The sequence below is a fragment of the Falco biarmicus genome, chromosome 2 (genome assembly GCF_023638135.1).
Source record: "Falco biarmicus isolate bFalBia1 chromosome 2, bFalBia1.pri, whole genome shotgun sequence".
NCBI lineage: Eukaryota > Metazoa > Chordata > Aves > Falconiformes > Falconidae > Falco > Falco biarmicus.
This window is the reverse complement of record NC_079289.1, coordinates 86,236,643-86,250,937: the sequence shown is the minus strand read 5'-3', so window position 1 is coordinate 86,250,937 and position 14,295 is coordinate 86,236,643. Positions and strand designations below refer to the sequence as shown.

At 36.3% G+C, this 14,295-nt stretch overlaps 1 protein-coding gene across 15 annotated transcripts in view; it reads right to left on the bottom strand.

Annotated features, from left to right (window-relative positions):
- Positions 1-14,295, bottom strand: part of DMD (dystrophin) — a 1,162,034-nt gene that overhangs the window by 186,548 nt on the left and 961,191 nt on the right. For 14 of the 15 annotated variants that reach the window (XM_056326975.1, XM_056326977.1, XM_056326978.1 and 11 more), the window contains 2 exons: positions 10,422-10,594; positions 7,315-7,471 (listed from right to left, as the gene is read on the bottom strand). In XM_056326975.1, the coding sequence (XP_056182950.1) occupies positions 7,315-7,471; positions 10,422-10,594 (330 nt within the window). Of the gene's footprint in view, positions 1-7,314; positions 7,472-10,421; positions 10,595-10,933; positions 11,007-14,295 lie in introns of those variants that run through there. The other variant, XM_056326987.1, reaches the window with a different exon arrangement.

Below are 14,295 nucleotides of genomic sequence, written 5' to 3'. Positions count from 1 at the left end.
GAAAACAGATATTTTACTGCAGGGATTAGAAATTTCTTTTCACAACACAGAGAGTCTATAGGCTTCTAAGATAATAAATTTACCAATTCAGGTTAATTAATTATTATACAAAATTTGGCTTTCTATGCAAACTAATGAAAGATTATAAATTTAATATTAAAAAGTTCATTACACTGTGAATTATATTTGATATACAATCTCTGTACAGGAAATACTTAACAGAACTAATGATGAGAATCACACCTGCAGTTTATAATATGAGCAGTCACAGATAAAAAATCCTTCATACATTTCAGGAAAATAAACTTAAGGAAATGACTACATTATTTTACTATAAATATTTAAATAAATTTTTTATTAAGTGGTCAAGAACTGACCATAAGGTTTGTAAATGTGAATCAGGAAAACCCTTTAACAATGTGTGCTTTCTTGAAGGAAGCGACTAAGTAATTAAAAGATGTTAATTTTGTGTCATGTACCTCAAAGGAACTGGGACCCTTTCACAGGGTGTATCTGCTATCATAAGGGAATCTACTGTTTGATTAATATCTGTGATAAATATTTTCAACAATCATGTTGACCCGTAAGAACCAACACTGATTTTCACAAAAAGTACTGTATATTAACAAGTAAACTATCACTGGATATTACTCTGCATAAAAACTGAGTGGGGTTACTGCAGGGTTAAAACTCTTCTAACACAGACATTTTTAGGTTTAGAAATTTTTATAATTCATACTTGACTCTTGCATGAAGTGCAATGGAAAGAGGAAATATAATAAGCCTTTTTCATGCCTCCAAATGAGAAAAATCCATTCCTTTAATTAGTTTTTGTGCTCACCTCACGTTACATCATTCTGATGTAAGGCAGGTCTGCAGCTCAAGTAAGGCAGCAGGTAGCATAACTTAAAATGTTCCCCCGTGGACTGTGGGCTTTGCTTTCATCTGATAGTTTTAAAAGTGGCATCAACAGTAATACTGCTTTTTTAACACTGCAATTGTGTAACAGCTTAAAGATATAATATGCTTTATAAACATCTCCAAAGACAAATTTTTCTTCAGAAATGTCTATTCCCCAAACCAGTCTAACAGGAGGCACATGCACAAAGGTCTGTTCTCACACGCACCAAGAGCAGGAAGGAGTCACAGAAATTCTATGGGAACACAGAACTACACCAACTGATAGCATATTTGAAAGCCAGAAATGCCTTTAAGCTATGTATTTGGAATCAGTAGTACTGCTGTACGGACTCCTGCTGCTGTAGTCAGGTAAACCCTAGCTATGTACATGTAGAAAAAATGAGAAGGATGCAAAATACCTTCTTTCCGCTTATACTGCTTTTGTATAAAGCCGTACCAACGAAATACACCTAGTGGTGTTATATTTCTGAAAAAAGTTTAAAGCCACATTCCCCAGCATCTGTTGTGCAACAGAACAAGGATAACATAATCAGATATGCACACTGCATCCCATAAACTGTGTGAACAGGAATCATTGTATCTATCTTCTCAATACAATAGAGAAATGCTAATGGGAACTTTCCGACTTTGTATATTTTGTATCTAGTCACAAACAAGAAGATTCTCTTTCTCTTTTATTAAAGAAAAACAGTAAGCCTATGTGTTAAATCTTTTATTTTCCAACTTTTCCATTCTGTATATTGGAGCCGGTGGGTGTGATTATAGTCTGTAAATCCTGAGTTTCAGAAAAGTTCACAGTATGGTCTTAAGATCTATTTACAATTCTCATAGCCTTCTCTGGTTTTGATCTGCAGACTTCTACCAAGTGAGTTTCGAATACGTTTCAGTATAAGAAATTTTAAAAGGAAAGAATGAAAAAAACATGAGGCTGAAGCAGAAGCACAGAACAGCATTAAAAATAATGAATGCTCATTTTGCACTATCCCATTCCAAGAAATGTTCTTACTGTATGAAAATAAAGCCAGCTTTTCTGATTAAAGTTTTGTTGTGAAATATGTACACACTACCAATAAAAATCCTAAGTAGCAACAAATTAAATTTTCTGGGGTTTTGAGAAAAAAAAAAAGGAAAGTATTTATCTATCTAAGCCCTGACTGACACATCTTTATAATAAGACGACCATCACTGAAAGCAGAATTAGCCTAAATGAATGTCTAATTTACAGCTAATGACTTTAGGCTAATTTAATTGAATTCCTTAACTTCTTCCACACTTCATGGTGACTGTAGTGGAAATCGAATGCCCATAATTTATGACCCAACACACACACAAAAAAAAAAAAGTAAGTAAACTATTTAAGCATCTCTATTTGTCATCAACAGTACAGCAGTAGTGGTATTCTGTCCACCGTTTTAATAATGCCTATATTGATCAGCTTATCTCAAACCTCCGTTACCTCTTCATGAGTGTCTTTAAAGCTCTGTAGATGGAGAAACACAGACGGTTTAATTTGAAAGATGACAATATAACGAGAAGGGACTTGCATTAGTAAAACTAACATTAATTTGTTATTATAAAAGCAGATATTTTTGCTTTTAATTAATTTTGAAGAGAAAGAGTACAATAAAATTAATTTAAGATGTTTCACAACCAGAATGCTTTTTAGAAAAGGGTTTTGACTTCAATTTTAAAAAGCAGATAAAAATTGTGCCACCAGAAAAAGTTAGTGTGTTGATGCAGGAATTATACTCCTTAGGCACTGCTGCTATACATTTCATGGGATTGTGTTTCCAAGGAATTGTTAATAATTACCTTCTATATTCATAAATGCTACTTATGCTGTTAATACAATCACTAGTGGCAAATCTTAAAAGAATGAAAGAAAAAGCAGACTATCTGCATGATGCCCAAGTAACTGAACTGAGATTAACTGTAACATGTACAGTTATTAATATTACTTCAATAAACCATTATTTTGACAGTAAAGCAAAGAAAACTGTATGATAATTAAATAGTATTTTGATGAACAGCAGCATTTTTCATTATTGACAACACCCCACTTCCCCGACACACCCACTCCTCTCACCCATTCTAAGACTTTGGCATAGACACAACTTCTTCAGCTGTCAAAAATCAACAAAATGACCCACTATATATAAGTTCAAAGAAATAGTGGTTATGTGAGTGTATTTGGGACAAATTCCAAATTTCCTTGTCTAAAAAGCACCTCTAATTTATAATGCAACAATGATTTTGACTGCATAGATAGCTCTTCTCTCAGTTGAGTTCAAGCTCTCCTCTGGCACAGATTCAAGCATTTGAAACTTTCATCTGAATTTTACTCTTAAAATTTTTAAAGCCAATCTTGTCAACTAGGAGCATTCTAATGATAAGAACTGACTTCCTTTCATCTCTGCTATGAATGTCTGAGACATTCCAGATGGTCTTCTAAACAACAGAGAGGTTAAGTATGTTTGTTTTTCTATAAATTACATCCTTAAGGGGGGAAAAAAAAATATCAGCTTGTAACACTGTCTTAGAAAAAAGATTCAGGCATAAAATCATGTTTGCACTCATCATGCCATTTTTCAATGGCAATCATTTAACCTGCTTGTAAATAATGTTCCCCTGCTCAAAGTTTTTCTCTTCTCCAATGATGAACTTACCTTGGGTTCACTTCAGGCTTTACCTGGCAAAAATATTTTTTTCACAGAAGGAAAGACATTGTACTGATACAGAAAAACCAAAGCTGGAAGTTTTGTGTCATTTAAAAGATAGGTAGAGGCTTAGCTTGTTTACTGAAGACTGATTTCCAGAACTGACACTGAGGAGAACAAAATGAACAATCAGCAGATTCTTTTTCTCAAAAGCAAAATTCAACTACTCTTTACTTTTACCTCCAACACTCTGAGAACTAAGTTTTGTTCTTAAGCAGAGGCCCTAAAACTCTTGAAAAAACTTGGCTTTTCAGTACTGCACTCCGGTTTTAAGCTAGATGCTGCTACACTTGTGGTGCAAGCCTTTTTAAAAGCATTTTTCTTATGTTCAGAAATCAGGTAAGCTGTTCATTCAAATACAGCTTTGTATGTCTGCTTCTGTAAAATAAACTTTTAGAGTAAAAGAAAGTCCATAGTGTCATGGAAAAAAAAAATACAGTAGAAAAACTCCAAGCTGCAAACAGATTTTGTCAAAGGCAACCTGAAGTCAGCATTATTCTGCACTGGTGGCTTTTCCCTCCTTCTCTGTAAGAAACTTTTGAAAGAGTAGACAGGGTAACCTAATTTCAAGGATTATGTGTTTTTTCAGAATACCTACAAGTAAAAAGGGCTCACATTAAACTACAGAAGTGCTAGAGAATAGGGACAGGAAAAAAGCCATATTTCTAAAAGGAACAAAAAAGTTCTAGTTTTGATACTAGACATGATGACCATAGATTTGTGTCTTGTATGTATCTGCATGTGGCAGAGAAGATATTCAGAAAGGAGGAGTGGGAAAAGTAATTTTGTAAAGTTACTTTCCACCTATTAATGATAACTTACTTTCACGCAGCACTTCTCATCCCTGAAAGTTTTAAACACTTCAGTTGATTAATGAGTGAGAGAGAGATCACTTAGTCCATCACTGATGTCTTGCCACCTTTACCATGAATTCTAGGGACTTTTTTAATAGTTTGTAGAACAATATACAATATTAATATGTTATGAGAAGTCATTTCTCTAGATGAAAAAAATATTTCTTTGATCCAGGAGGAAAGGTCATGTTTTTGAATACTCAAACATTATTCAGATAACACAAGTTTTGTTGTAACACTTCTACACAAGCCCTTCTTTAAGTCTTGTTTTGCCTCAAGAGTTGTCTTTAGGTAAAGGGTTTGAGTTAAAGTCATGCTGAGTTAAAGCAACATTTATATTATTTCTCCCATATTGATCTTCTGGATGGGCTTTAAAACTACTTTATGAAAGTTGCAATAGCCAGCTGGGTAGGACAGACCTCAGATTTCATGTATCTTACCTTTCACACAGGGAAAAAAGGTGGTGCTGCATAAAGTCATGGATGTTTTGGCCTCACCGTTTCTGTGATAATGCTTGAAGTCTCAAGTAAAGTTTTGTGAGAAAGACACATCCTACACATCACCTCTCCAGAAGGAAGACCTAGGAAATGCAATTAAGCTTTCCCTTGCAGCAAAGCATTATATCATCTTAGAAAAGCATTGTGCACTGACAGTGAGGTGTTTTGTTTTTGGTTTTGGGTTTTGTTTTTTTCATCATTCCCTATGGCTTTCTCAGCCATTAAGTAAAGACAGGCCCTTGAGAAACCATATTGCCACTAGCTTCCATCAGTCTGCTACTGTAGACAAATGCCTGTTTGCTTATGCCAAAAGCCAATCCTGGTTGTGTATGATATTTCCAGATTTTCACAAACTCAGAGTTCCTGATAACTTACAGCAGCAAGGTATGTCACGTTCTGTTTCCAAACTTAATCTTCTCGCTGTTTGTTCTAAAATGTGTCCTTCAGCATTAGGTAGGACAATCTATTAGAGCAATACTTACAGTATAGCACTTGATGAATGGAGAAAACACGGGTATTTCAGATCCAATTTCATTTTATAGTACCATTTCACATTTCTCCATTAAGCAATAAAATCAGAGATTAGGAACTGCAGAAACAATACCTTTTTGTGGCAAATTTCACACATTGTAAGTTACATGTGTGTATCTCAATGGTTTTTAACTGACGATCACTGGTTTTGGAATATTCTCTTCTCATGGTATTAAGAATGACAATTTATTTTTTTTTATATACATTTTAAAGACATTTTTTTGAAATACACTGAAGTATACTTGGTCATCAAACAGGAGGGAAAACCTTCCAATAATGTCATTATTTTAACTGAAGACACATGTGGATGAAGGAGAGGAGAGCTAGAATATTACATCCAAGTAAATTCCAAGAAATGGAATAGTGTATAGTGGAGAAATGTCTTAGTATAAATACTTATATGGGTTGTCCCAATCACTACATACATTTACCTTTTAAACATGAAAGGACAATTTCTCTATATCAGAAAGGGTCCTTGCCCTTGATCTTATACTGTTCTCTGTAAAAAAAAAAAATAATAAAAAAATACCCTGACACTGTATTCCCAACTTCCTACTAAATAAGGATATGTCCTAGTGGTTTGAGGCCTGGTTTCTCTATGGACATCTGTTATTAACTGGTGCTTCCCAGATTAAAGTTTTCATCAGAAACTAACACAAAAGAAACAGAAGTCTTATCATAAGGGCTAGACAGGATTTTATAGAGTTCATAAGTGATAGAATAGGAGTTCTTGAAGTTGGGTATGCTATCCCAGGTACCTTTCACATGGTTCCCTATTCCTTCTCAGAGCAACAGTTTTGCCCTATTTACTGCTTCATTCAGTAATGCTTCAGCTTTATTTTAGCAGAACACTAGTTTTCTTATGGGTTTCATTATGACACTACTAAAAAAAAAAGCATAGCTGAGGTACTAGAACTGTGATTTCACATTCAGACCTGAATAGGCTACAATGGCATAACAAATTAAAAGCTGTTTGCCTGAAAGAAGACATTAGGTTAGCATCAGACAGGTGTGAACTTGATTCAACACAGAAAACATACTTAAAGCATACCTTTAACACAAAGTCCTCTGTGAATCTTTGTATGATAAATTATTTAGCAGTATTGTGTTATTTTAGGGGTTGTTCATCTGGTGGGTTTTAAAAAAAAACAACACAACCAACAACTTCCCATACAAGGGTTGGATTTAGGTTCCATTTTACTCAAAGCTTAGTCTGGAACAGTCCCCATACAATGGTTTGCTATTGCCTTTCCTTAAGAATTCCTTGATGGAATTATTATCACTTATAGAGAGTTACAGTCTGTTATCACAATAATTTCACAATGCACACGGTTGTGTGTTAGGGCTGGTATCAGCTACTTTTCAACAACAATTGCTGTTTAACAACAGATGTTCCAAAAATCAATAACAAAATGGGGTTTCAAAAAGTACACATGAAATTTAAATGTCTGATCTAGAAAACAATTCAAAACTACTTATTTAATCCCTAAATAATATTAGATTACTATTTTTTCTGGCCATGGAAACTAGCTGTCTGTGATAGGTCTGTGAAAATCCTGTGTTGCTTTTCAAAAATCCAAGGAGTGATAGTAAACACTCCCTTCTCCAAAAGTCTGATTTTCTAAGCAGTATTTCAAAACTGTACATGGTACCCATATGCAAGAAGTTCAGTTTTCATTGTCTCTAAATGTGTTGTAAAAGGTATCTTAGTTTTTCCAAGAAGGGTTGTTTCATGCAGCACTAACCTGCAAAACAAAAAGCAATGACCGAAAGATAATTTAAAAAAAATCATACCCTATGAGTATCGTTCTGTTTCTGCACAGTGGGAAGATCTCCACCAATGGGTGCTTGCTGTTTTAATTCATCCTCCTTCAATTGCAGCCATGCCAAAAGTTCCTGAAGAGAGAGATGTAAACGCTTCCACTGGTCTGTACTGGCTTCCAAATGGGATCTGAAAGCATGAATTAAATATAAGATATATTCAGGCACATTGAAAATAAAACCCAAATTGTACAAGCTTACTTACTGAGAAAGATCCTAGTGTTTCATTAACTTTGCGATTTTTAAATAGCTTCAGTAGCTTTGAATTGGACTCTGGCAACACTGATTTAAATTTGCTTCTGAAGTCCTGGCCTGAAACATACATTCTTTTCCCATCTCTCGGGTTATTTTTTTTTCTCCAGTTTTCCTCTTCAGCAATAATAACTGTGTTGAATTGTCAATCTCACTAAGCGTGCACAAATATTATGCAGGACTAGCATGAGAGTAATTTAGTCATCACTTAGGATTACTAGGAGATTAATTAACTAAAATGTGGAGAGTAGTCTTCCAACTCATAGAAGAGCAGGCATTTCTCTAAACTGCTACACAAACAGTTCAAACTCACATAAGATTCATGTTGTTGCTCACCTTTAAGATAAGAGAACCAATGCTATTCTTTCCCAAAAAAGTTGTGAGGAGATTGTTAAAGCCAGTAGAATGCCCTTACAGTAGCCAAATGTCTGTGCCTTTTGAACAGAGGTGTGAATGAAACTGAATCACTGGAAAAATTAAGAGACAGAATACTACCATGTGCAAACAAGGTCTCCACTATGAGGACATCTTCCAAATATTTCCTCTGTGTATGTGTAAATGTGTTTTTTCTAATACTGGGATCAAGTGTTGAGCTACTAATTTTCAGCAACTAAATCCTGTGGAGAGAAAACACCTGACTGAAACATCACTGGGCTGATCAAATCTTCAATTTTGTTTATACCATTGATAAAGCACACTAAAATTTTGTCTCTCTAGACTTAGGAATATGCCATTTTTTAATTGTTGGTTGGGAAGAAATTCCTAAATCACTTCCAGGTAACATCAAAAGCAGTATTACATAACAGTACGTTATAAAATGTACTGGAAAATAAAGATGGCTTTTCTATTATTTCATGTTTTTTTCTGTTAAACTTCCATCTTTGTTCAAACATTTCTCTTCTTTTTCAGTGATTGCACATAGAATCACATATTTTCTGACAGTGAAAATGCTACTCCTATACCTCATATGGAATGCTCTATAAAGAAACGTGATAAATATGGACTCAGTGTTTTGCACACCTTATTACTTAGTTTGGATAATGAAATGAGGAACTGCTGAAGGTAAGGACAGCTGTATTTCTTTGAAATGCCCTGTGGATTCTGGTTTTTTTCTGACCTTTTACACCAGGCAACTGGATTGGCAAGGAAAGGGACAGATTAGCCACAGGCTGACAGAAAGCTCAGCCGCTCTGGTATGTGAAGTGATGGAAAAACTCCTTTTCCAAACTTAAAGGCGATGTGGGAGGGGCACACATAGACCGTGCTGCCTATTGATCTCCGCTCTCACAGGGCAGCTGTGAGCTGGGGCCAGACTGCCTGACCGCAGGTGCTGCGTGGGGAGTGCAGCCTGGCAGGCAGCGAGGGCTGGGGGAGCTCCAGGGTGTCTCCCAGAGCAGCAAGGGGGAAGAGAAGCAAGAATGTTGTATGGGGAGTTGCAGGAGGTGACAGCCAGAGCAAGGACCACAGGGCTTTTGGAGGGGGCACAGTCAAGGAGCCAAGTTTCAGAATCAGGTTAACTCCTGCCTCTCACACTTTTCCCAGCAAACACAAGCTGCCACCTCCTCCAGAGCAAGGCAGCAACTGGAGGCAAAACCTGGGGTCCTCACTTCTTCCCTGCATCCCCAGGTCTGGCTTTACAGAGGAAAAGTGCAAAAAGAGTGACCCAAAGTGGTTTTGTTACTGCTGCTGTGCTCTGGCCTTCTCCAGTTTGGTGAAGGTTTTCCCAGAACCCATCTTGTTCTGCCCTTTCTTCACCTTTGGGAATATATGTTTATGTATGTGCACACTGGTGTATATCATATGCATACACTCATATATTTATAAATGTGTTCAAATGTGTGCAGACAAAACAGATAATTCTCAGAGAGACCTTGAAGGGTTATACCCCTCTTCTTTTGCTCCTCAGAAGAAGGAAGAAGGAATGTGTGTCTCTTTTTTCTTTAGCTACTAATATCTTTTCAACCTTACATCCTTCATTTATTTTTAATGATTGATGTTATGAAGATGACTTTTGTCATTACACAGACAGACATCCCTCAGGGCCTGAGCTGAAAAAAGCTAATATTTCATAAATCACTTTGAAAAACACTTCAGCCTTTTGCTGCCCTCTGAACTACACACAGCAAGTGAGCAAATGAAAAAATGCAGGAGACTGAACGCAACAGAGCTGGGATGCCTATGTAAAAGTTGTATTTCTGAAGAGAAGCTTCCTCCTTTTGAAAAGCAATCTTCAGCCCATTGAAGCCTGTGTACCCCCACTTCATCATTTGTAACATTAACATTTATTATATTTTTCCTTGCAAGCAGAAATTTTTCCTCTTATGGCACTACCTATGGATATCTTTTACTCCTGGATTTTATTTTGTAATTCCGTCCACACTCCAGACAACAGCTACAATCTTAAATAATTTGTGTCTCATTTGCAAGGCTATTCTTAGTTTTGCACTGGAAATAGCAGCCTTAGAAATAAAGCTTATCATAAATATAGGTTATTTAATAATTTTCTTTCATGAGTCATCGATAAGTCATCCCAGCTCTAGAAAAAGCCCATATTCAGAGGGGGGTACAGTTGCTGTTTAAACATGCTAATCTCTCCTGTAATTACAAAACCTCATCATATGCCTTAAATCCTAATCCTCTACTATCATTTTCACGCTAAAAAAACTGATCATTCTTACAAAGTTAAGCCAACATTCAAAATAGCACAAATCATTTAAAAATAGACAAAAATAGTGCTATCAGACACAAAATTAAACCTTTTTACCAGCAAAATGCAGCATTCCATCTTACGCACCAACTATAGGCTTTTGCTTACGTTCAGGTCCTACCTAATATTTAGGGATTTCCTCCTAAGATCACTCCATCTGAGGTTCATGTTATCCAGACGTCTCTGCAACAGGGCTGCATCCTCAGAGCCTTCCAGGGACCTCAGGATTTTCTGCCCATTTTCATCGAGGTTGTGAAAGATGTCAGTATGAGCATCAATTTCTGCCTGTAGTTCCTATGGAAGCAATAGAAAACAATACATGTGATTTCTTGCAAAATCATAGAAAATATCACTTCTCAAAATGGTGTAAAAATCTTCAGTGCAACACAGAGTTAGCACAGGTTTTGACAACTCCTTTTACCATAATATCACGTACTATATACTCTTTCCCTTTCACACGAAGGCCCTTTGCACCGAATAATAACCTTTTTTCTGTACAGAGCATACTGAACAAAACTTAGAAAGTTAAAAGTCTAGCCTTTGACAGGCAACAAAGCAAGGACAAGATATATTTACTGTGCTGATGAGGGAAAAAAACCCCACATAACCCTCAAGATCTCAGGTAAATCTGACCTTCACATGATACGTCTTCCTGTGCAACATTTTCAGTTTGAGCTGGGGACTGCAACACCGGTCCTGCTGCATGGCAATTCCAAGGAAACTACACAACCGCAGCAGCCGAGCTTTAAAATGCCAAGTTCACTTACATTCTGTTGACAGAACGCACTTTGGAGCACAGGCCTCAGCAGTCAATAGCAATAAACAGCCACTTTGTGCTATATCAAAACACTGGTCAGGGCCATGGCTGTAGGAGGACCTGAGAATAGCAAGGACGTAGAATATGCAACTGGCAGTTCATGTTGAACAGCCAACTTTTCTTATCACTCTCTAACTGCAGGCCAGCTCTACATTTTGAATTCATTTTTCCCCCTCATTTTTAGCACGGCTCTTTCTGCCAAAAGAACATTCCTCAGGGAGCTGCCCGGTACCAGCATTCCAGCCTGCCCACACACTCAATGCAGCCTTTGTACATTGGCTGCCCTTCTCCAAGACGTTTGCATGCTGCAGCTCCACAAGGTCAGATTCGGTCACAGAGAACGGTGGTTGAATCAAGCTCTTTAAAATACTAAAAATAAAAATTAAAAATTTAATTTCAACACATACATACATGAGCACACAGGTACTCTATAGGTAGCCACATATGCACAAAAGTACTTTCACTTTCAAACAAAGAAGCACACAAAGCCACAAAGAAAATGACCTAGTGAATAAAGCTCTGCATTTTCTCCTGGGGTGCTTGGGCACTGAGATTTGTGGTGGTAGTTTCTGGATGCCTGAAATGAGAGTGCTGGGGATGAAGTGTGAAAGCGGAAATTATTTGTGGCATATGAGAGCAAGACCCAGCACTAACTGAGCATCACAGGTAGTCCCCAATGGAAATTTGTTGCAATTTTCTTTAGACGAATGACTTTGAGGGAGAGGAGCACACAACTTGCCTACTTGGTGTGTTCCTAATTGAATTGGTTTTATTTGATATTTTAAGTGTAATGTTAGCTGCACTGAATCATGAGTAGATTGTCCTTGTTCACCTATGGCTGTTCCAAATGTCATTTACTGTCCTTTACTGGATAGCTATTTCTTGCACAGCAATGACTAGCACTGTATTTGGAGCAATTTTAAGACAAGCCAGAAATGTCTTTGGTACAGTATAAGAGTTCTTATCCAACTATTTTACTTTACCTATGGTCATCCTAGCAGTAAAGTAGTTAGGAATGAGTTTGGAATACATCAGAGGTAATTCTGAAGGATTCAACTGTATCATAAGTATTGTATTTATCTATTGATATTAAAAAGGTGATTTAGATTTTTAAAAATACCATTATTAAGGTAAATAACCATGTATAATATACCAGGTATGAATGGCCTTACTTGAAAATTTGTATTTTTATTTCAAGTCTGAATGTTGCTAGCTTCAGCTTCTGTGATTTTTTTTTTTTTTTTTTTTTGCTGGACTGAACAATACTTTATTACCAAATTTCTTTCTCTTCAAGTATGCATTTGGAGATTTTATTTAGGCTAGGTTAAGTATCACAAACCTGATGTAAATAACCAAAACAATATATAAATAAGGATAAAGTTCACAGTAAAAAAGTTAACTTTTAATGTTTGTATACTTCCAAAGTCATTCCACATTTAAAAATTTATAAATCTATTGCTGAATGAAAGAATTATCATATGCATTATCTATTGCACGAAATTATTAGTTTTTAGGGTGGTGATAGAAACAGCTGCCTTTTCCTCAGCAAGAACACGTGCCATGAAACATGTATGATGAATAACTGTTCACAGCAGGAAGCTGTCCAATCCATACCCTCTTGGTGTTTTTTACCACACCTATATTCATAGCATTTCAGAACACAGAATTAGGGAAAAAAAAAGCACTTCCAGATTTTTCTTTTAGAAAAAGTGTCTCATAGTCAACGCATTTCATGCTTTTCTCCTGAAACATGCATACTTCTAAAAATAAAATCAAGCCATATCCTTTTTGTTTCAGAATATTACATCCTATCACAATAAATGTAGATGATTAGTTCAATGAGCAACAAACATGAAAAGCAATGTACTCTTATCAAAAGCTTGGTATTATTCAAGATCTGGTTTTCCTTGTTCCAAATTACCTCTGTATACTGCACTCCTAATGCTTCTAAAACTAGTTTATTCCAGCTATGCAGGAAGCCTACGCTGACAAAAAAGCAAGACAACAACAAATATATTTAGTCCATTTTGTTTGGTGCATTTCAGATCCTTTCTTTATGGCTCCTTCACATTCCAAGAGAAACAGAGTACATATCAGAAAAGGATCTATACACCTTTTATTTGTTTTCTGAAAAAAGTAATTTCCATGTTTCAAAAATAAGTGAAAGATCAATATGAACTAGATTCTTTTTCTTGACAAGAATAAAGCAGGAAGATCTATTTCATCTCATAAACTGCTATGATATTTGCAAAAGTATGCTGTCGTTACACATCATACCAACAAGCACAGAATATAAACTAAACATAGACTATTTATTGAATTTTTGTATTTTCCAGTGTGTTCAAACACATGGAGAAACTGCAGAGGATGAAAAATTAATCCCGATACAATTCCACTGGATTACAGTTGGACTTAAGTTGACTCTACGCTGCATTTTTGCTGTAGTGGTTAGTACTGAGGCTGTGTGGAAATAGATTCCCTTAAAATGAGCAGATAGCAAAATGAAAAATATCTTCTTGATCGCAAGTTACTGCTTAGAGTGAGATGAACTGCTTAGAAAGAACTGCGACTCCATCACATGCAGATTTGCCTAGGAATTTCGGAGTTAAATCCTCCTTTATTACCACGACTGTAATATTTGTTCATAGAAACCCTGATGGATAGGTATGACAGGTTTCTACACATTGAAAAATGTGTATCTACTTTAATATACTGTATAGAATAAGTCTAGAACTAAGTCACAGAACTAAGAATGATAAAGATATGATATAAACTGGTCTTGAGGGGAACAATATTCTTGGACAAAACAGGGTGAGGGAATTTGCTTTAGCTGTTTGACTTTTGCCCTGAGCTGCTGAAACCTGTATGCATGTTTTCAAGGGAGGAGCACAGGAAGGCTGTAAGACAGCACACCCAATTCTGCCATAAAGCTAGGGTGTGGATATAGTTCTCACATGTCCATCTCAGTTCTCTCCCTTGCAACTACTGCTAGCATTCTCCATAGGAGTACACATCCTCACTGTCCTAATCTTCTCGGTAGGTAAAAGAAAAATTCACCTGTGGCTCCACATGTTTTATTTTACACAGAGCCCTGTAAAATGCTGCGGAGTCATTGCTGTGAAACCTAGCACATTAGAAGTTCTGCCAGCCTCCACATGGCAGAGAGTCCTAGAAGAGT